Raw genomic sequence first — 20,785 nt, 5'->3', positions numbered from 1 at the left:
TTTTTGTGAATTACTTGGATGTAAATATTAAATAATGTGCATACAATAAGAAAGGAGCCGGAGGCTGTAAAAGGAAAGCCGGCAGAAAGAGGGACGGTCCCTGGAAGAGCGCTTAAGACCCAAGCTTACCCGCTGGAGGGACATGTGCGCACACCCACGTGGCGAGAGAGCTAGTAAGCGCAAGCTCCGACCGGCCACTGCAGTTTGCTGAAATCACTGAAAATTATGCTTCAAAAGGAGTGCAAGAGTTCGTGTAAGGTGTCAGCGACACTGCGTGCTTCCCCTGGAGGCTGCCGTTCTGACTCGAGTTGCAGTGATGACCACATGTCTCGTCTCCACTGATCATTCGTTACACTTCCTTCCTTGGCATAACGCTGCAGATGTTCGAGAGAGTGCCATTCTGTGCATGCTTCCCGTGCTGGTTGGAGACTGTGTGGCGCCCATTGGGTGCAACATTTTATGAAATTTCAATCCGTCCTTAATGATGGTGTGAATACTTCCGACGCTCAGTCCGACCTTTGCGGCAATGGCTGCTACCGTAACTCCCCAGTCTCGAATAAGGCCATTCACCAGATGAACTGCGGCGCCGGTAGTGCGACGTGGCGTTCCAGACCGTGCTTCATCGGCCAACGACATTCAATGAATTTCTGCTCCGTACACTCCTTTCGGTGTCAGGGAATGCGCTACACCCCTTTGCTCTTCCTTTGGAGCCCCTATTTCAATTCATTCTGCCGCGCGGAGTGACCGCGCGGTTTGAAGCGCCATGTCCCGGACTGCGCGGCCCCTCCCGCCGCAGGTTCGAGTCTTCCCACGGGCATGGGTGTGTCTGTTGTTCTCAACGTAAGTTAGTTTAAGTAGTGCGTAAGTTTAAGGACCAATGACCGCAACAGTTTGGTCCCTTAGGAATTCACACACATTTTCACTCCATTCAGCGCGACAAAGTGCAGTGGCCCGTCGACGCATGCGCTTGCTCGTTCTGTCGCCATGTTGGTGTGCACCTCTGTCTCCTTAGAGGATAGTTTTGGACCTAAGCGCTCATACTGTGACACGACTTCTTACGCTGCAGTGGTTTCCATTTTACAGCATCTGGCTTGTTTCTTTTCGAATATCCCTGATATACACTGACATAATGGCGAATTTGTTTCTGCATTGTTCACTTTATGATGTTCACTGCTTTTTCGGGCAATGGTATGAGTACAGTGTTATTTTGTGTGCCCGACTACCAGGTACGAGGTTGGAACTGGTGCCGGTGGCCGAGGTCATCCACGGCTGCGTTCTCGTCCTGTTCGGTGCAGCGCTTGTACTCGGCAGCATTATGGTGAGTCCACGTCGCTAAAAAACGTCTTTCAAATGCGGCACTGCAGAAAGATACTTTGCAGATTTTTCATCGAGCATACATTATGTTCAGTCTGTCACACTTAGTTGCAGTAAGTTGTCAGCGATAGCGTGCGCTTTGCCCGCTTGTAATAGTGACCGAAACGTCGGTAGTTTTACGTATTGACAATGCGGCCACAAACCCAGAAAACTTTTACTGACCGTGACAATGGCTGCAGAAGTCTACGTTTATATAGAACAATATTGTTGCAAGATATCGAATTTTACAACTGTAGTCAACAATAAACATGGATGACCACGCGGTCTGCCGAGCGCTGTTGGCAAGCGGTGTGCACTCAGCCCTTGGCAGGTAAACTGAGGAGCTACTTGATTGGGAAGTAGCGGCTCCGATCTCGGAAACTGACATACGGCCGGGAGAGCGGTGTGCTGACCACACGCCCCTCCATCTCTGCATCCAGTGACGCCTGTGACCTGAGCATGACACGGCGGCCGGGCGGTACCTTTGGGCCTTTTTAGTCAACAATGAATCCAGATCGAGTGTACTGCAGTCTGAGAGCAGTGAACGAATTTGCGATGCATTTGCAGTCGAATATTCGAGCAGGAACTGTACTCTGAGCTGCACGGTGCGGGTGTTTTCATAAGAGCGTGCGAAAATTTAACAGGACATAGAGGGTGCTCCACTGAACAGTTTGAGGTAGGGAACTTGGTTTCGGAGAAGCCAACTTAAGGAGATAACACGAATAAAATCACATTACTGTGTACTTTTTTTTATTTACGTTAGTTACCTGAAAATATCACCATTGACACAACGAGGGTACCATTTGTACTGTATCTTACAAAATGTGCTGAAACTCACAGTCATCGACCTCAATGCAAACTTGACATCGTCGAACAAAATTCTGACGCACGCTCATGAATATCAATTGTGTGTTTCGAATCACATCACAGGCAGTGCCAATTCTGGCAATTAATTCCATCTCCTTATCCATTGAGGTTTCATACACAAGTGACTATAGATATTCCCATAGGAAATAATCAAGCGGAATCAGGTTATGTGACCTCACAAGCCTTGGCATAGGACCTCTCCTTCCAATCTAGCGACCAGGAAATTTTGTACGGTACTGCTCCGTACTGTACGTCTCTGAATAGCACTGAATAGTAAATGGGTACGTCGTTGATTCATAGAGCGTTCTGTCATGGGACAATGTAAATACGATACAACGGAGCCCCCTTATGGCCAATTAATGTAAATAAAACCTGCGTCATGACTTCCTGGTAATCAGCCGGCCGGAGTGGCCGTGCGGTTCTAAGCGCTACAGTTTGAAATCGCGAGACCGCTACGGTCGCAGGTTCGAATTCTGCCTCGGGCGTGGATGTGTGTGATGTCCTTAGGTTAGTTAGGTTTAATTAGTTCTAAGTTCTAGGCGACTGATGACCTCAGAAGTTAAGTCGCATAGTGCTCAGAGCCATTTGAACCATTTGAACCCGGTAATCAGGCTCGTTGTGCTTGTTTCCTTCAAGGAAATAAAGAATGTATACGTAAATAAACAGCATAGTATGTGCAAAATTGGACGCATGTTAGTTGTAAATCTGCTGGAAAGCAGTAATGCTAGCCAAAGCGGCGGACAAGTTTGCTTCCATATCTCCTTAAGCGGGCTTCACCGACCCCAGGTTCCCTACCACAAATTGTTCAGTGGTGCATTATCTATGTCCTGTTACATTTTTGCACGCTCTCACGGAAAAAGCACTATGTACCTCCCGAGTAATATAGCACAGCTAGTGAAGTGACGAAATTCTACAAAGCAATTCGAGAGGTTTGCGGATGAGAAAAAGGTTGGAAGAGCGTAGCGGAATTCACGCTGCGTGTGTAGATGAGAGACCATACACAGAAACACACACACACAACACACATACACACATAGAGAGAGTGTGCACAGCTGCGTGTGCGGTGACATGTATCGAGACACCACGTACCTACTCATACGAGTTACATTCTTTTGTTTCTAATTTTCGATCATAGCATTATCGTAGATTTATTACGCTGCTTATCGCCTTTTTCGACGGTTACATTGAGCGAAAAGATAACTTTTATTAATAATACACTACTGGCCATTAAAATTGCTACACCAAGAAGAAATGATAAACGGGTATTCATTGGACAAATATATTATACGAGAATTGACATGTGATTACATTTTCACGCAGTTTGGGTGCATAGATCCTGAGAAATCAGTACCCAGAACAACCACCTCTGACCACAATAACGGCCTTGATACGCACGGGCATTCAGTCAAACAGAGCTTGGATGGCGTGTACAGGTACAGCTGCCCATGCAGCTTCAACACGATACCACACTTCATCGAGAGTAGTGACTGGCGTATTGTGACGAGCCAGTTGCTCGGCCACCATTGACCAGACGTTTTCAATTGATGAGAGATCTGGAGAATGTGCTGGCCAGGTCAGCAGTCGAACATTTCCTGCATCCAGAAAGACCCGTACAGGACCTGCAACATGCGGTCGTGCATTATCCTGCTTAAATGTCGGGTTTCGCAGGGATCGAATGAAGGGTAGAGCCATGGGTCGTAACACATCTGAAATGTAACGTCCACTGTTCAAAGTGCCGTCAATGCGAACAAGAGGTGACCGGGACGTATAACCAGTAGTGTATTAATTTGGCAGAGGCTTCCAGAGGCCTTGCGGAGGCCCAGGGCTCCACGGAACACACTTTGAGTATCGCTGCTGTAGACAATCTTGGATGTGAATAAGCACTGCCTGTGTCCACGGCAGGCAGTCTGCAACTGCTGCTAATCAGCTCCTCGACTGCCTGGACATTATCGTCTACGGCCCATGTTGGTGGTCTTCCTTCCCCATCAGCATCACCCTAGTCTATGTGGCCTTGGGAAAATTGTTCGCACCATTTCATCACAGATGAACGCATTACTACATTTGTGCTAAAGTATCTGATGGTGAATCCGACTGCATTTTAAATGTTTCTTCCGCAAGAATCGTAGGGAGACACGTGCTTTGGACTAAGTTTCCAGTTCCCAAGCAATTCCACTCGTACACTGTATTTCAGTTGCTGTCCATACTGCAGCAGAACTAAGTCTGTAGGAAACCAGGAACACATACTTTTGTCGGACAATCCGTCAGTGTGTACCGGTCGCACTGTGACACTACATGTGGATCTTGATTTCGGAAGTCCTTTTGTACATATGGAACTGCAAGTGGGCAATTGCAAAAGGCCAATTACAGTTGTACAGGGTGTGGAAAATAAAAGTGGTCCGGGCGAGTGGGTACGATTGGACGTGAATGTACGCACTTAATAATACTCCGTGACGTGGACACCACGTGTATGCGCGCTACGTGATACACGCCGTTTCAGAGCGTTGCGCGGGCTGTGTCAACGAGAGTGGAGCACCGCAAAGGGAAGGATGGTACTCACTGTGGAGCAGCGGGTATTCGTTGTGAAAAGTTACGTGATAACAACGTCATAGAAACGGTGTGGTTACTTGTTTGCTGAGAAGTTTAACGGTGTCAAAGTGCCAGCAAAGACGCTTAGTTCGAAAGTGGTGCCAGATAGGATCTGTTTTGAACAAGTCAAAAGCAGTTCCGAAACGTGCCCGCATTCCAGAAAATGTGGGTACAATTCACCAAAAAATGCTTGAGAGTCCTACCAAATCAACTCGATACCTGTAGCAAGAGACCGACATACCATGTAGATAACGCGAACGAATACTCCACCTGGACCTGCGAATGGATCCTTACCGAGTGTCTGTAGATCATACATTAAAACCAGCGAAAGGTCTTCAGCGCCTGCAGTTTTGTGAGTGACTGTTCATTGAGATAACAATGATTGGCTTGGACGTCGATCTCTGAATAATAGTTTCTGGGCAGCGGAAAATCAGCATGACTTACACGAAACACCATTGTTTGATCAGAAGGTTTGGGTTTGGTGTGCATTGTCGGCATGCCGCATAATTGGACCCATTTTCTTTCATCAGATGCTGTCTTCGGCGCATTACATTGTCAACATTTTGAAACCATTTGTGGCTGCATTAATGAAGGAGGAATAGACCTATAGTTACTTCCACAGGATGGAGCAACTGCTCATACAGCCGGCCGAACCTTGGAGCACATGTAACAATCTTCACGGCTGACAGTTGTTGGCAGAGGTCAGTCTGGTCACTCAGGTCACCTGATCTCTCAAGACTGCGATTACTTTGTATGGGGAACCCGCATGTCAAAGGTGTATCACAACAACACTCATTGTCTTCCAGAACTGTAGCAGAACTTTTTGGATGAGATTGCAGCAATTCCAGCAGTCCAGTTTCGAATCGTCTCCAGCAACTTGCTGACCCGGGCTCAAAAGTGGTAACGTTCAACAGCTGTTATAGTCGGATTGGTACTGTATTTCGTTTTCTTTACTGTATTTCTTTGTACCCTCAAACTCTGTTCTCCGGGTCACTTTTATTTGACCATTCTGTAGTTCCCAATACGGTTTAAGGGCCGCTGACATGGGATAACGAGACGAGTTTTCCGAAAGTTAATTTTTTTTCTGCCCAGCATTCTGTTTGTCAGGAGGCTCTCCTCACTTAAATATGTTTGAAAAGATCTGAATAAAACAGGTACAATTCTTTTGCTGCATTTACATACACGAATGGTACTGTCGTTACCTACCTCACGTAGCTTTATCCACAGATCTTTAAAATCATTTCTTAGGAAGTTTAAAATTTTAAACTGAAGCTATTGTGCCGTCAAACGCTTTCTCCGATCTAATATAAAATCTAAGTGCAAACAGTTTTTTTTTCTGACGTTGCTTTGATTCCAATGGCACTTAACATGTGTTAACATACTTGAAAGGAAATATTTTGTCTTGCTCTTTTTATAAATATAAACGTATATTTGCAGTTTTTGTGAGTGATATTCCTTTATTTGCGTGTTTCGGCAAATTTTATGCACAACTATGTGGTATTTTATAGAATGTAAGACAAGTGTGTCATGTAAGATCCGTCACTAAGCGAGTTCGACTCATCCAGTCGGGAAAGAATAAGTACATTTTCCACTGGAGACCGCAAGAGAGCTTTAAATTTGACAGGTATACTGCGGACTCTTTAACGTGGCAATCGACCACAAGCGTAAAGAAACGACATGACAGTACGGCACATGGACATGAGAGCGGCAGGGGAGGAAGTTCCTCCTCCCTCTCAGAGAGCGGACAGTCTAACTTGTGCTTCCTGCTTATTAGCATGTTTACTAAATTGAAAATAAGAAAAGATTACCACTCACAGCACAAAGCATTTGGTAATGGCTACTGCGCAATCGCTTGTTAAAGTTGACAGTGTCGTAAACGAGACAGAACAGGCCAGTTATTCGACCGATATCTTGCGGAACCATAATTCAAAACACCCCTACCTAAAGCGGCTAAGTTAGAAAGTGTCCAATATGCATTGACTAGAGTCAGAACTCGTCACACTGCAGTATCTAAAAGCCAATATGCGTATTTACTTCCCTTTTTGGGTGGCTTTTTGGGTGTAATATTAAGTGATTTATGAAAACCATCATATTTTTATGTATCCCAAGATTACGTACAAGAGACGCTCATTTCAGATTTCCTCTCGTTTTTAACATTCATTGTCAGATTCCGCTTTAATTTAAAGCATAATTTTTATTGCTAAATTTTTGTAGGAACTTGGTCATTTCAGGTAGCAATAATGTTGGGGTCGACCCTCTTTTGTTACAAATAACAAAGGACTACAGGAGATTCGTAAAATGAAAATTAAAATCTAGTGACAATTTGCTGATTCGAATATTTTGGTTGACTTGTGAGACGCAGAAGAATGTATCTTTCATGACGTGCCGAAATCTACGTTTAAATAATTTGTAATGAGTATAGTATCGCCGACCTACCTAAAGAAACGCAGATCCCCTTGGATGAAGCAGACGCTTCCTCGATAACGACAAATGTCAGCAAAGAATTCACCCATAATTACATCACAATGAGACATAATCTGTGCTATGTCTTCCTTGCACGCTGTGTGGTTCTTTAGTGGATACAGGAGCGAGGGACACAGGCTGTTCGTGAACAGAGAATTAAGATAATAATTTATTCTACATCTAATATCAAAGGGCAAAGATGACGAAAAACATTTTTCTAGCGTCTGTCGCTAACAGTAGATCTGAATGTAGAAATACGGAGAGATACAAAAGGTTTAATCATCTGTTACACTTCAGTACAATACCTATTCAGAACATGTCGAGACCTGGCCACTATGAAAGTTTGTAAATGTCATTCAACTGGCAAACACACAATATGGGATCAGCGCACGATTGTTCGAACTAATATACACCCACCGCTGGAGCTCCTGAGAGGGCATGCTTGCATCTCATTGGCAGTGGCGTAATCGTTTCGTGGCAGCGCCCTCGTACCGGGGTGGTGGCTGTGGAAATCGCGCCGGCGCAACTGGCGGCGCGCGTATTTGAAAGAGGGGTGCGACTGGACAGCGGGCGAAACTGCGATCTGAAGGTAATGTAGAGCTTCAAGTGTGCACGACGGTAAGGCGGTGTATTTGCGGTGAATCGGCAGGAGGTGTCGCACGTGGTGTGGGGGTGGCTGCTGGCGCGCACCCTCCTGTCGCTGCTCACCCTCTTCCTGGTGCCCGTCAGCGTCGGCTTTCGGGTCGCTGCGAAGGACAGCAGCGCACCCATCCTGCTCGCCGCCGGCGTCGTCGAAATAGGTAATCCACAGTTAGCTAGTTACTCCGTTAGTTTCATGTACCATGGATCATTTTGTACGATAAATCGTAAAGATGTAGATAGAGCCATTGTACATTCAATTCACAAATTAATTTGTAAATGTGACTACATGCTGAACTTTTATAAACTGCTTTCTTACTTTAATTTTTTATTTAAAAAAACATGCAGATGTAATGTTAGGAAGAATTTCATTGGTAAAACAGATTATTGAAATACAACAGGTTTTGCCGTGTATCATCAATTGCAACAGTTCTTCTTTTGGTGATGATATACCTTCTACACTCCTGGAAATTGAAATAAGAAGACCGTGAATTCATTGTCCCAGGAAGGGGAAACTTTATTGACACATTCCTGGGGTCAGATACATCACATGATCACACTGACAGAACCACAGGCACATAGACACAGGCAACAGAGCATGCACAATGTCGGCACTAGTACCGTGTATATCCACCTTTCGCAGCAATGCAGGCTGCTATTCTCCCATGGAGACGATCGTAGAGATCCTGGATGTAGTCCTGTGGAACGGCTTGCCATGCCATTTCCACCTGGCGCCTCAGTTGGACCAGCGTTCGTGCTGGACGCGCAGACCGCGTGAGACGACGCTTCATCCAGTCCCAAACATGCTCAATGGGGGACAGATCCGGAGATCTTGCTGGCCAGGGTAGTTGACTTACACCTTGTAGAGCACGTTGGGTGGCACGGGATACATGCGGACGTGCATTGTCCTGTTGGAACAGCAAGTTCCCTTGCCGGTCTAGGAATGGTAGAACGATGGGTTCGATGACGGTTTGGATGTACCGTGCACTGTTCAGTGTCCCCTCGACGATCACCAGTGGTGTACGGCCAGTGTAGGAGATCGCTCCCCACACCATGATGCCGGGTGTTGGCCCTGTGTGCCTCGGTCGTATGCAGTCCTGATTGTGGCGCTCACCTGCACGGCGCCAAACACGCATACGACCGTCATTGGCACCAAGGCAGAAGCGACTCTCATCGCTGAAGACGACACGTCTCCATTCGTCCCTCCATTCACGCCTGTCGCGACACCACTGGAGGCGGGCTGCACGATGTTGGGGCGTGAGCGGAAGACGGCCTAACAGTGTGTGGGACCGTAGCCCAGCTTCATGGAGACGGTTGCGAATGGTCCTCGCCGATACCCCAGGAGCAACAGTGTCCCTAATTTGCTGGGAAGTGGCGGTGCGGTCCCCTACGGTACTGCGTAGGATCCTACGGTCTTGGCGTGCATCCGTGCGTCGCTGCGGTCCGGTCCCAGGTCGACGGGCACGTGCACCTTCCGCCGACCACTGGCGACAACATCGATGTACTGTGGAGACCTCACGCCCCACGTGTTGAGCAATTCAGCGGTACGTCCACCCGGCCTCCCGCATGCCCACTATACGCTCTCGCTCAAAGTCCGTCAACTGCACATACGGTTCACGTTCACGCTGTCGCTGCATGCTACCAGTGTTAAAGACTGCGATGGAGCTCCGTATGCACGGCAAACTGGCTGACACTGACGGCGGCGGTGCACAAATGCTGCGCAGCTAGCGCCATTCGACGGCCAACACCGCGGTTCCTGGTGTGTCCGCTGTGCCGTGCGTGTGATCATTGCTTGTACAGCCCTCTCGCAGTGTCCGGAGCAAGTATGGTGGGTCTGACACACCGGTGTCAATGTGTTCTTTTTTCCATTTCCAGGAGTGTATATTCATCGATATGATGGTTAACTGTGGTCCTGAAAAGGATCAAGATGATGTTTCTGGTGTGAAAGGATCAGCCGCCAGAGAAACCTGACGCCCAGGGTACGGTCGATTGCAGGGACAACGCGGTCGCTGGAGAGGGCAGAAAAATTGTCTACCTCAGGGAAGCGTCTTGGTTCCACTTCTCTTCAAGATCTATACCAACGACCAGCCACCGACCCCAGGCACAAGGAGATTCTTATATGCAGATGACCTAGCCCTTGCTACGCAAAGCTCATGCTTTGAAAGAGTGGAAAGAAACCTGGCAACAGCACTTAGAACACTGTCAAGCTACTACAATCGGAACCAACTCAGACCAAACCCTTCGAAGACACAAGTGTGAGCCTTTTATTTAACGAACAGGGAAGCTAACCGTGAGCTACATATTGCATGGTCAGGCATCCAACTCCAGCATCATCACGCACCTAAATACTTGGGAGTCACTCTCGATAGAACTCTGACATTCAAAACTCACTACAAGAACACCAAAATGAAAATCTCCGCTCGAAACAACCTAATTCGCAAACTAGTGGGGACACAGTGGGAATCACATCCACAAACTATTCGCTGTTCTGCAGTGGCACTGTGCTTTTCTACTGCTGAATATGCTTCTGCAGTCTGGTACAGGTCATCTCATGCCAGACAAGTAGACATTGCTCTCAACGAAACCTGCAGGTTGATCACAGGTTGCTTAAGACCTACCCCAACTGATAAGCTCTACTGCCTCGCTGGAATAGCGCCACAATGGGTACGCAGAACAGTGGCTCCAACAAGGAGAGACTGGGTTGCAAAATACTGGGCACATGTAATATAAATACAATTTGTATATATATATATATATATATATATATATATATATATATATATATATATATATATATGTATGTATATGTATATGTATATATTAAAGTGAAATTTACCCCAAAAAAATTCTATCCGAAGAAAACACATATGATGAAATTTGACACACGAACAATCAAAGAAACCAATCTGAAGGAGGAGTGGGAAAAGGAACCAGCTGACTCTTGGGAAAAATTTCGAACAAAAATTACAAAGAAGGCAAAAGAACTGATCCCATTGAAAAAGAGCACAAAACACCCCTGGTGGGACTCTGGATGTGAAAAAGCGCTGGAAGAAAGAAAGAAAGCCTTTCTGAAGTATAACAGTAAAAAATCCCCAGAAAATCTAGATTACTTCCACAACACCAGAAGACAAGTGGCAAAAACAATCAGACAAGTCAAGAGGAAGTACCTCAAAGATCAGTGTGAGTCTATTGAAGAAAATTTCCGTAACTATAATGTACGAGACTTCTATAAGACCTTTGCTGGGAGAATCAATGGATACGGCTCACGAAATCTATGTTTCAGAAAACCAGATGGAAAACTAGCGCTCACAAATCGGGAAAATTGTGAGGAGCTGGCAAGATACTTTCCCTCAAGAAACTGCTATCTACACAAATCCAGAATCCCCACCACCTACACTAGAGGAGATCCAAAGACATATTCATAGACTGAAAAACAACAAGGCATCCGGCGAAGATAATATCACTGCAGAACTACTTAAAAATCTTGGACCAAATTCCCTCAAAGAACTCACTCAAATCATCACAGACATTTGGCAGACAGAAAAACTACCAGAAGATTGGAAATGCGCCCTAATTCATCCACTGCATAAAAAGGGAGACATGGGAGATACAAACAACTATCGAGGAATCTCCCTTCTCCAAGTCACTTATAAAATCCTCTCAGCTTTTCTTCAACGAACACAAGAACAACTCGAACACAGTATTGGTGAATATCAAGCTGGCTTTCGCCCTCACCGATCCTGTGCAGAACAAATTTTCAATTTGAAGACAACACTAAAATACAAAGCAGTCAGAAACAGTCCGATCATTTGTTCCTTTGTTGATTTCGCAAAGGCTTATGATTCAATCGATAGGCAATCTCTCTTTATTATCCTTGAGGAGCTAGGACTCGATCCGAAAACCCTAAACCTTATCAAAGAAACGCTCACAAACAACTTCTAAGATAAAATTCCTGGGTGAAATATCAGAGCCCTTCCTGATCAAAACCGGCGTCAGACAAGGTGACGGCTTGTCTCCACTCCTCTTCAACCTTGTCTTAGACATAGTCATCCGAGAATGGGAAAAAGAACTGAAGAATCAAAATTACTGGAAGCCTATACAACTAGGAAGATCTAAAGATGGTATTAAAATTTCATGCTTGGCATTTGCAGATGACGTGGCCATTCTAGCAGAAAACGAGACCACAGCAATTAAACAGATAGACATTCTCAAAGAATGCGCCGAAAAAGTTGGGCTACAAATTTCCTTCCAAAAAACCAAATTCATCTGCTCAAAATTTGAAACTCAAAAACTGACTACAAAATATGGACAAATTGAGAGAGTTCCATTCTTTAAATACTTAGGCGAGGTCCTAGAACCCACAGGGGGAGAGAAAACTGCACAAAATGTTCGGCTGCAAAAACTGAAAAGAGCATACTGGAAAACCCACAACATCTACAATAAAAAGTGTCTCTCCATTCACTCAAAAATACGACACCACAATACAGTAATCAAGCCCGAAGCACTATATGCCAGCGAAACACTCACACTCCATAGAAAAGGCGACCTGGAAGGCATCCTGAAAGAGGAACGCAAAATTATCAGAAAGATTCTTGGCCCAAAAAGAACGGAAGATGGATACAGGTTACAGTCTCGGAAAACTACAGAAAAATTATCTAACCTCGCCGCAGACATCCGGAAAAGAAGACTAAAATTTTACGGTCATATCCACAGACTCCCAACACCCAGACTCTTCCACAAAATTTTAATATACATTGAAAAATTGAAAACCATACCCTGGATACAAGAAACCAAAACAGATCTAGCAAATGCACAAATAAATTCTTCAGAAGTTATAAACAGAAATGTATACAGCCAAAAAATCAATAGTTGGAAAGTACAACCCGAGAATGAAGTTTGCAAGAGACAGGGGACAAAATGGACAGAGGAAAGAAAGAGAATTCATGGGGAAAGAATGAGAGAAGTTTGGAGAATTAAAAAATTGAATCGGAAAAGCTTTGCGTGATCCGTATGGGTCCAATCGCACATAATAATATATATATATATATATATATATATATATATATATATATATATATATATCCCAAGTATGGCGTCACTACATTTTGAGGAAATTAACATTAATAAGGGGAAGTCTAAAATACACACACGAATTACAAGGTCACAGGCATACCTATCGCTCCTAATCAAAACTTCCTATTCAGTGAATATTGCCAATACTTTGGCGAGGGAAAGTAACGAAGACATGCTCCATTCATTTAGGACAATTGCTGAGAGTTGAAACTTGCGGTTGCAGAGCCATGAAAAATTTTAAAGGGGCTGGATAGCCGATAAAAATAATAATAGCAATCTTTTAAAGCTAGCGACCCGGTGGTCCTAGTCATGAGTAAATGACGTCACTCTGTCACATGGGTAGCTTCCTTTCCGCTACCCAGCTAGTCGCCCTTTGTCGTTCGATCGGGCCGCTTTGCCCAACACCGCGTCGCCCTGCCGTCACACAGGTAAGACACTCCCACTTGATACACCACACACAATAATTTGCATTGCGCCGTGACTAATCATGTTAACACTGACATTTTTTTTGTCACCAACCTGGCTGTTTTAAAAATGTTAACGTCCTCTCACTATAAAACATTTTTGTTTTTTTCTTTTTAGATGCAGGCAAATTTTAGAGCATGGCTCTTTCACCGTGAGTTTCACCTACCAGCAATTTGTCCTTAATAACTGGAGTACATCTTCGTTAACTTTCGCTCGCCGTAGTATTGACAATATTCAATGAATAGTTAATTTTGATTAGGAACGATGGGCATGCCTATGACCTTTTAACGTTATGAGTATATTTTCGACATTCCTTTACTAATTTGAATATCCACAAAATGTGGAACACCGTACTTTGCTCTTTACCAATAGGTTGTACCTGACGATGGGGCTTTAGGCTACGAAACAGCTTGTGTTTCAATAATCAACAGTTTTACCAGCGTTCAGTACAATTCTTCCTAACAGCATGGCTTTCCGCAGCTGCGGATACCCGGGATATAAAATAGCTTACAGGTGTGAATTAATAATTCCTACCCCGCCACCTTTTATGCATTACAATAATAGAAATTCTCCTACAATATAGCAGTTGCCATGGAGAAAATGTTACAGTTTGTTTTCAAATTTCACTTTGCTATCTGTCAGACATTTCATATCCCCAGGTAAGTGATAAAAAAATTAGTTGCATCATTGTGAACTCCTTGTGCAAAAGACAGCCTTAGTGTGGAGTAACGAATATCATTTTGCATTCTGCTATTATAATTATTTACGTCATTGTTCCCTTTGAACACCAGTGGATTATTTACAGCAAACTTCATGAGGGACTAAATATACTGTGAAGCAAGCTTTCCTTCAAAAGATGAGCTATCCCAGAACATTATTCCATGTGACATTTTTGAATGAACGTATGAAAAATACGTAACCATACTGATTTGTCTCTTCCAAAGATTTTCAGTGATTCTAACTGCAAATGCGGCTGAGCTAAGTTGTTTTAGCACTTCACCAAGCGCTTTTCCCGGTTTAAATTCTTATCAATACGGACACCTAAACTTTTTGAAGTTTCCACCCTATTTACTATTTCTTCATCATTTTTACGTTTATGATTGGTGTAGAACACCTAGATGTGCAGAACTGAATATGTATCTTTTTAAAGCTGAGAGTGATATCATAATACAAAAATATTCAGAAAAGTAGCATAAGATCGCAGGGTGAGCACAACGTTGCCGAAAGGGTTTCTCTCCTTCCATCTTCACCTGAACATAGAAAGAGAGGACATCCTTTCCGAAACGCCGCGTTCACTTTGCGACCTTATCCGACAGGAAACATGCGAAGATTTCATTGAAACGACAAGCCGCGAAACATTCGTGGATATATTAATATGCAGAAGCATCAGTAGGGACCCAGAAGAATAGAACACCAAGGAAAAAGCGTTCAGATTAAAAACGGCGTAAGACATATTTACTTTCTTCACAACAGTTCAAACAGTAGATCAAATAAGCAGCGATGGAAATAAAACAATTATTCAGCAGTAAGGTCAGAATTCGGGGTGAAAAGATATCGGTCATAAGATTCGCTGATAACATTCTTATCAACAATGAATGTAATGAATAACTCCAGGATCTGGTAGATGCAATGAATAGTCTAATGAGCGTACCTGTGGATTGAGGGTAAGTCAAAGAGGAGCAAAGACAATGAAAACTAGCAGAAACGAGCTTATCGATAAACTCACATTCAAAAGTGGGCATCATGGGTTAGAAGAAGGCATTCCGCTGCCTTGGAAACAAAATTAGCCATGATGGGCGAATCAAGGGGGTTGTATGAAATAGACTAGCACAGCCGAAGAGGGCATTACTTGCCAAAATAAGTGTACTGATATCAAACGTAGACCACAGTTCGAGGAATAAGTTTCTAAGAATGTACGGTTTTATAATAGTGAATCAAGGAAAAACAGAAAAGATCATCGAACCGTTTGAGACGTAAAACTTTGAACATAGCTGCTTAGGTTCAGTAACCGTGTCAGAATTATATTAGAACAAATAAGCCCTCGGTCACAAATATTAAGTCAAAATTGACCAAGTTTCGACGTTACTATGAGCGTCGTCTTCAGAATTAAACTAACTGTTCTAAAACATATTAGGTGTATAATACATTAATAAAATTAAAGTTTGTACTGACTTGGAAGAGATGCAGTACTTACAAGTCACATTTTAAAAAATCTAAGCCGGAAAGGCGACGTCATGAATAGTTGTAAATAAGATGGCGAGCCGCTAAGGGCTGCTCGTACTTGAGAGAACAAGGGCTGCAACAAGACTGAGGTGCCCACGTTAGAAAGTGTGGGCAAGTAAACATGGTGTCGCTTTGAGCGCCATCTAGTAGCCGCAGAAACAACTAGGCTACTGTATATTCAAAATTAGACACATGAAATTGTGATGAAGTCGATTCAGGCATAACGTAAGCACTAATAATAATAGGATGAAGTCACATATTTATCTGCTTTAAACAGGGATATATTTTGTAACGTAAAAAAAGTCAGTCATGACATACAAGAAAACAGCAAAGATGTAACAGTAAAACACCATTTCGGCAAACTGCATGAGTAAATCTGAATCAAAGATCAAGCAATGGCTTTATACAGTCGAAAAAGCCTTTATTTCGCAGCTGCAGCTGTTCGTTGAGAATGAGGCCATCATGACGAGAGAGACGTTTGAAAATCTCCAACTCCTCTAAAACATCTAACCTACGCCCCTTCTTTTCGGTATGTAGAATATTGCTATCGTCTATGGATTTAAGCACGTGTCCAGTAATTAAGAGATGGTGAAAGCACGTCCAGTTTGCCCTACATAATAGGAGGAGCAGGTATCACATATGATACGTTTGGGGCATGTTGCTGTAGGAGGACATTGACAATACAAATAGGTATTATAATAAATGAGGATGTTTGCTTCAGGATCGGCAAGGAAAGGAAATATGGAAACATCGACAAGAGGAAGGGACAGGATAACAGGACATGTGTTAAGACATAACCGGATAACTACCATGTACTAGATAGAGCTGTAGAGGGTACAAATTGTAGTGTAAGCCAGATAGTGGAATATTGCACGTCCAACAAATAATTCCGAACGGTAGGTGTACTCTGAGATGGAGTGATTGGCACAAGAGATGTGTCGCATCTGCATCAAATCAGAGAGGACTGAGAGAAAAAAAGGAAAGTTAAGCAAAGAGAATGGATGAGTACTTGGGAAATCTACAGCACCCTTCTGTACCGTACGCAGCACTGACGCAGCGGGCCTCCCGCAGTCTGCCTACGTAACAGTCTTGCAATTGTTACGCATCACCGTTACGTCAGACACATCGATATTGCTTCCAAGTGCTTGATACATCAATTGAGATTAGTTTTCTTGCGATTATTTCTGCATAGGTTCTGCTGCTGAACGGTATTCTTTACGAACATCGAATCTTATGGTTCAGACGTTTGGAGACAATACAAAAGCGCCTTTGCTCACCAGACAACTTTATCTTACGTTACGAAGGTGCTTACCCACCACCATGCAGTAAACACCACCAATCACACTAGGGATATATAAAAACAAATCTCATGGATTTGGCGATAACTCGCAGACGATGGAAACATTCCAGTATTAACACACAAAAATTCAGGCATTTACGCTTTAAATTGTGCAATGTGCGGAGTGATAAAGCATATTCATTCATATACAGACTTGTTAACCGAGAGAGGTGGCGCAGTGGTTAGCACACTGGACTCTCATTCGGGAGGACGACGGTTCAATCCCGCTACTGGCCATCCTGATTTAGGTTCTCCGTGATTTCCCTAAATCTCTTCAGGCAAAGGCCAGGATGGTACCTTCGAAAGGACACGGCCGACTTCCTTTCCTAATAGGATGAGACCGATGACATCGCAGTTTGGTCTCTTCCCCCAAATAACCCAACCCAAGAGACTTATCTTACATTTTATGTTTCTTGTCTGAGAAGGGACCAAGTGGAAATTATAGTATGAGCAGAGATCTTGTTCACGGCTGCGATCTTACATCGATTCTTACCAAACTACAAGATATTCAGTATCTACAATCGTAAACATTTCAGAATAGGTAGTTCATACATCGCCATTGATTCAATCAATAGGGTAATAGCACCACAAACTCTGTATCCTTTATGCTGTAATCTGAGCTTATAATGAATATGCAGTAAACATACTGTTATTTACACTACTGACCATTAAAATTGCTACACCAAGAAGAAATACAGATGATAAACGGGTATTCATTGGACAAATATATTATACTAGAACCGACACGTGATTACATTTCACGCAATTTGGGTGCATAGATCCTGAGAAATCAGTACCCAGAACAACCACCTCTGGCCGTAATAACGGCCTTGAGACGCCTGGGCATTGAGTCAAACAGAGCTTGGATGGCGTGTACAGGTACAGCTGCCCATGCAGCTCCAACACGATACCACAGTTCATCAAGAGTAGTGACTGGCATATTGTGATGAGCCAGTTGCTCGGCCACCATTGACAAGACGTTTTCAGTTGGTGAGAGATCTGGAGAATGTGCTAGCCAGGGCAGCAGTCAAACATTTTCTGTATCCAGAAAGGTCAGTACAGGACCTGCAACATGCGGTCGTGCATTATCCTGCTGAAATGTAGGGTTTCGCAGGGATAGAATGAAGGGTAGAGCCATGGGTCGTAACACATTTGAAATGTAACGTCCACTGTTCAAAGTGCCGTCAATGCGAGCAAGAGGTGACCGAGACGTGTAACCAATGGCACCCCATACCATCACGGCGGGTGGTACACCAGTATGGCGATGACGAATACACGATTCCAATGTGCGTTCACCGCGATGTCGCCAAACTTGGATGCGACCATCATGATCCTGTAAACAGAACCTTGATTCATCCGAAAAAAATGACGTTTTGCCATTCGTGCACAGAGGTTCGTCGTTGAGTACACCATCGCAGGCGCTCCTGTCTGTGATGCAGCGTCAAGGGTAACCACAGCCATGGTCTGCGAGCTGATAGTCCATGCTGCAACAAACGGCGTCGAACTGTTCGTGCAGATGGTTGTTGTCTTTCAAACGTCCCCATCTGTTGACTCAGGGATCGAGACGTGGCTGCACGATCCGTTACAGCCATGCGGATAAGATGCCTGTCAGCTCGACTGTTAGTGATATGGGGCCGTTGGGATCCAGCACGGCGTTCCTTATTTACCTCCTGAACCCTCAGATTCCATAGTCTGCTACAGTCATTGGATCTCGACCAACGCGAGCAGCAATGTCGCGATACGATAAACCGCAATCGCGATAGGCTACAATCCGAACTTTATCAAAGTCGGAAACGTGATGGTACGCATTTCTCCTGCAACGCCGGTCAACTGCTGTTTGTGTATGAGAAATCGGTTGGGAAGTTTCCTCATGTCAGCACTTTGTAGGTGTCGCCACCGGCGCCAACCTTGTGTGAATGCTCTGGAAAGCTAATCATTTGCATATCACAGCATCTTCTTCCTGTCGGTTAAATTTCGCGTCTGTAGCACGTCATCTTTGTGGTGTAGCAATTTTAATGGCCAGTAGTGTAATATGACAGAGTATTCTTTGAAATAATTGCTGCATTCGAACCAAATAGATTAGGAATATGTATGGAGTTAAAGCTATTCTTGTTGCAAGATATATTTCTTTTCCAATCGTTTATAATTGAACATATGTTTAACCATTCTGTTGTACCCCATTCTATTGACACATTGTTTCCATTTTATACTTCCTTGCTTTACTTTTTGTCATTCACATAGCGTATATTAAGTAGAAGGAGGTGAAGCGCCGCGCTCTGGTCTTATATGGGCCAATCGGGACCGACCGACCGCCGTGTTATCCTGTGCCAATGGTATCACTGGATGCGGTACGGAAGAGCATGCGGTAGCACAACGGTCTCCCTTCGTTATCGGGTTTCTTGACCATAGAACAGCTGCTAGTCCGTCTAGCGGCTTCTCAGTCCGCCTCACGAGTCTGAGTCTACCCCGTAGCAGTCCCACTACTAAGTAAAATCCCTGGCACTACCTGGATTCGAATCCGAGTCCGCGTATTTGATCTCTCAGTTTGTAGTCCGTTACTTTCCCCAAATATTGCTTTCACTCGACTGTATTCTTTTTATATCGTTCCTAGTCATTGTTCAGTATTCACTTCCCCTAGGTAATTATAGCGGAGGCAATTACTTTACAAAATTGAGCGTCAAATGGTAAAGTGCTTTTCATGGTGAGCAAAATAATTTTATTTTTCATCTTATGACACGTTTCTGAAGAACCCGCCTGTCAATCACTGGCGTGGAACATGGATTATAAGTCAAGATATTAAAAGGAGTAAGATGCAAAAACGTAGTAACAGCGGAGAACACGCCTATTAAAATCAATACAGAGTATCTTGTCACGTACTATTCCATAACATCATCAGTGGCAACTGCCAGGCAGGTGAACATAGTACAAGAAAAACGATTTCACCAGTGCCATCGGTGAAGTGATGCATATGACACCAGGCAGATAACTTCTACAAGATATATATTTTTAGAGATTGTGTATATTATTTGGAATTTATATGTAAAAATTGTTAATAATTGGATAAATTTTGTACCAACATGGTCGTAGCTGTTAATTATATATAGGCCCATACACTGATGCAACGATATGTTATGCACACAGGTTTGGACGCCTACTTTCTGCTGGTGGTGTACAGCTTCTATCAACTAATAGCAGGCAAGGACCCAGAGCTTGCGGACTTCTGACGATCGACATCTTGCGGCTTAAAATAGGAGACTAACTGACATCTCTGATGCCCAAGGCAGCTCTGTAGTTCGTGTGTGTGTGTGTGTGTGTGTGTGTGTGTGTGTGTGTGTGCGCGCGCGCGCGCGCGCGCGCGTAACAGCTTGACCACAGCTGGGCCTCAAGAATCAAAAGATTCTATGATGTATGTGTATATCTTCTTGTATTGTCACTGAGAACTTTCCTAAAGAAAACAAAAAACGCTCAGCACAAATATTATGTTATATTTTTCTGTTCCTTCTCTTTCCATTCTCTTGATAACAATGTGATGAATGCGAAACACGTAATTTAATTTTATGGTTTACAAAGCGTCGGTAGATATTTTCCTTGTACGAACTTTACCCATGGGCACTGTCCACATAGCCTAACGTTAATATCCACGATCTGAATGTGATGAATCATATTACAGAGTCATATTTTAAAGTAACATATTGAGATATTCTCGTTTCTCAAAGATTTTTTGCTTTTGCGTGATAGTAAATTTATCTGTTGAACCATAATCAGAGTCTCACTTGG

At 43.8% G+C, this 20,785-nt stretch overlaps 1 protein-coding gene across 2 annotated transcripts in view; it reads left to right on the top strand.

The window, feature by feature from the left end:
* LOC124799825 overlaps positions 1–20,472 on the top strand; it is a 63,578-nt gene extending 43,106 nt beyond the window's left edge. Inside the window, exons 5-7 of one of the 2 annotated variants that reach the window (XM_047262950.1) lie at positions 1,227–1,318; positions 7,922–8,069; positions 20,150–20,472. In XM_047262950.1, coding sequence (XP_047118906.1) covers positions 1,227–1,318; positions 7,922–8,069; positions 20,150–20,232 — 323 coding nt within the window. In that variant the 3' untranslated portion in view covers positions 20,233–20,472. Of the gene's footprint in view, positions 1–1,226; positions 1,319–7,918; positions 8,070–20,149 lie in introns of both variants that reach the window. The other variant, XM_047262949.1, reaches the window with a different exon arrangement.
* Positions 20,473–20,785: the final 313 nt, after the last annotated feature.

This window comes from Schistocerca piceifrons, chromosome 1 (genome assembly GCF_021461385.2).
Source record: "Schistocerca piceifrons isolate TAMUIC-IGC-003096 chromosome 1, iqSchPice1.1, whole genome shotgun sequence".
Taxonomy (NCBI): domain Eukaryota; kingdom Metazoa; phylum Arthropoda; class Insecta; order Orthoptera; family Acrididae; genus Schistocerca; species Schistocerca piceifrons.
This window is presented reverse-complemented; position numbering and strand designations above follow the sequence as displayed.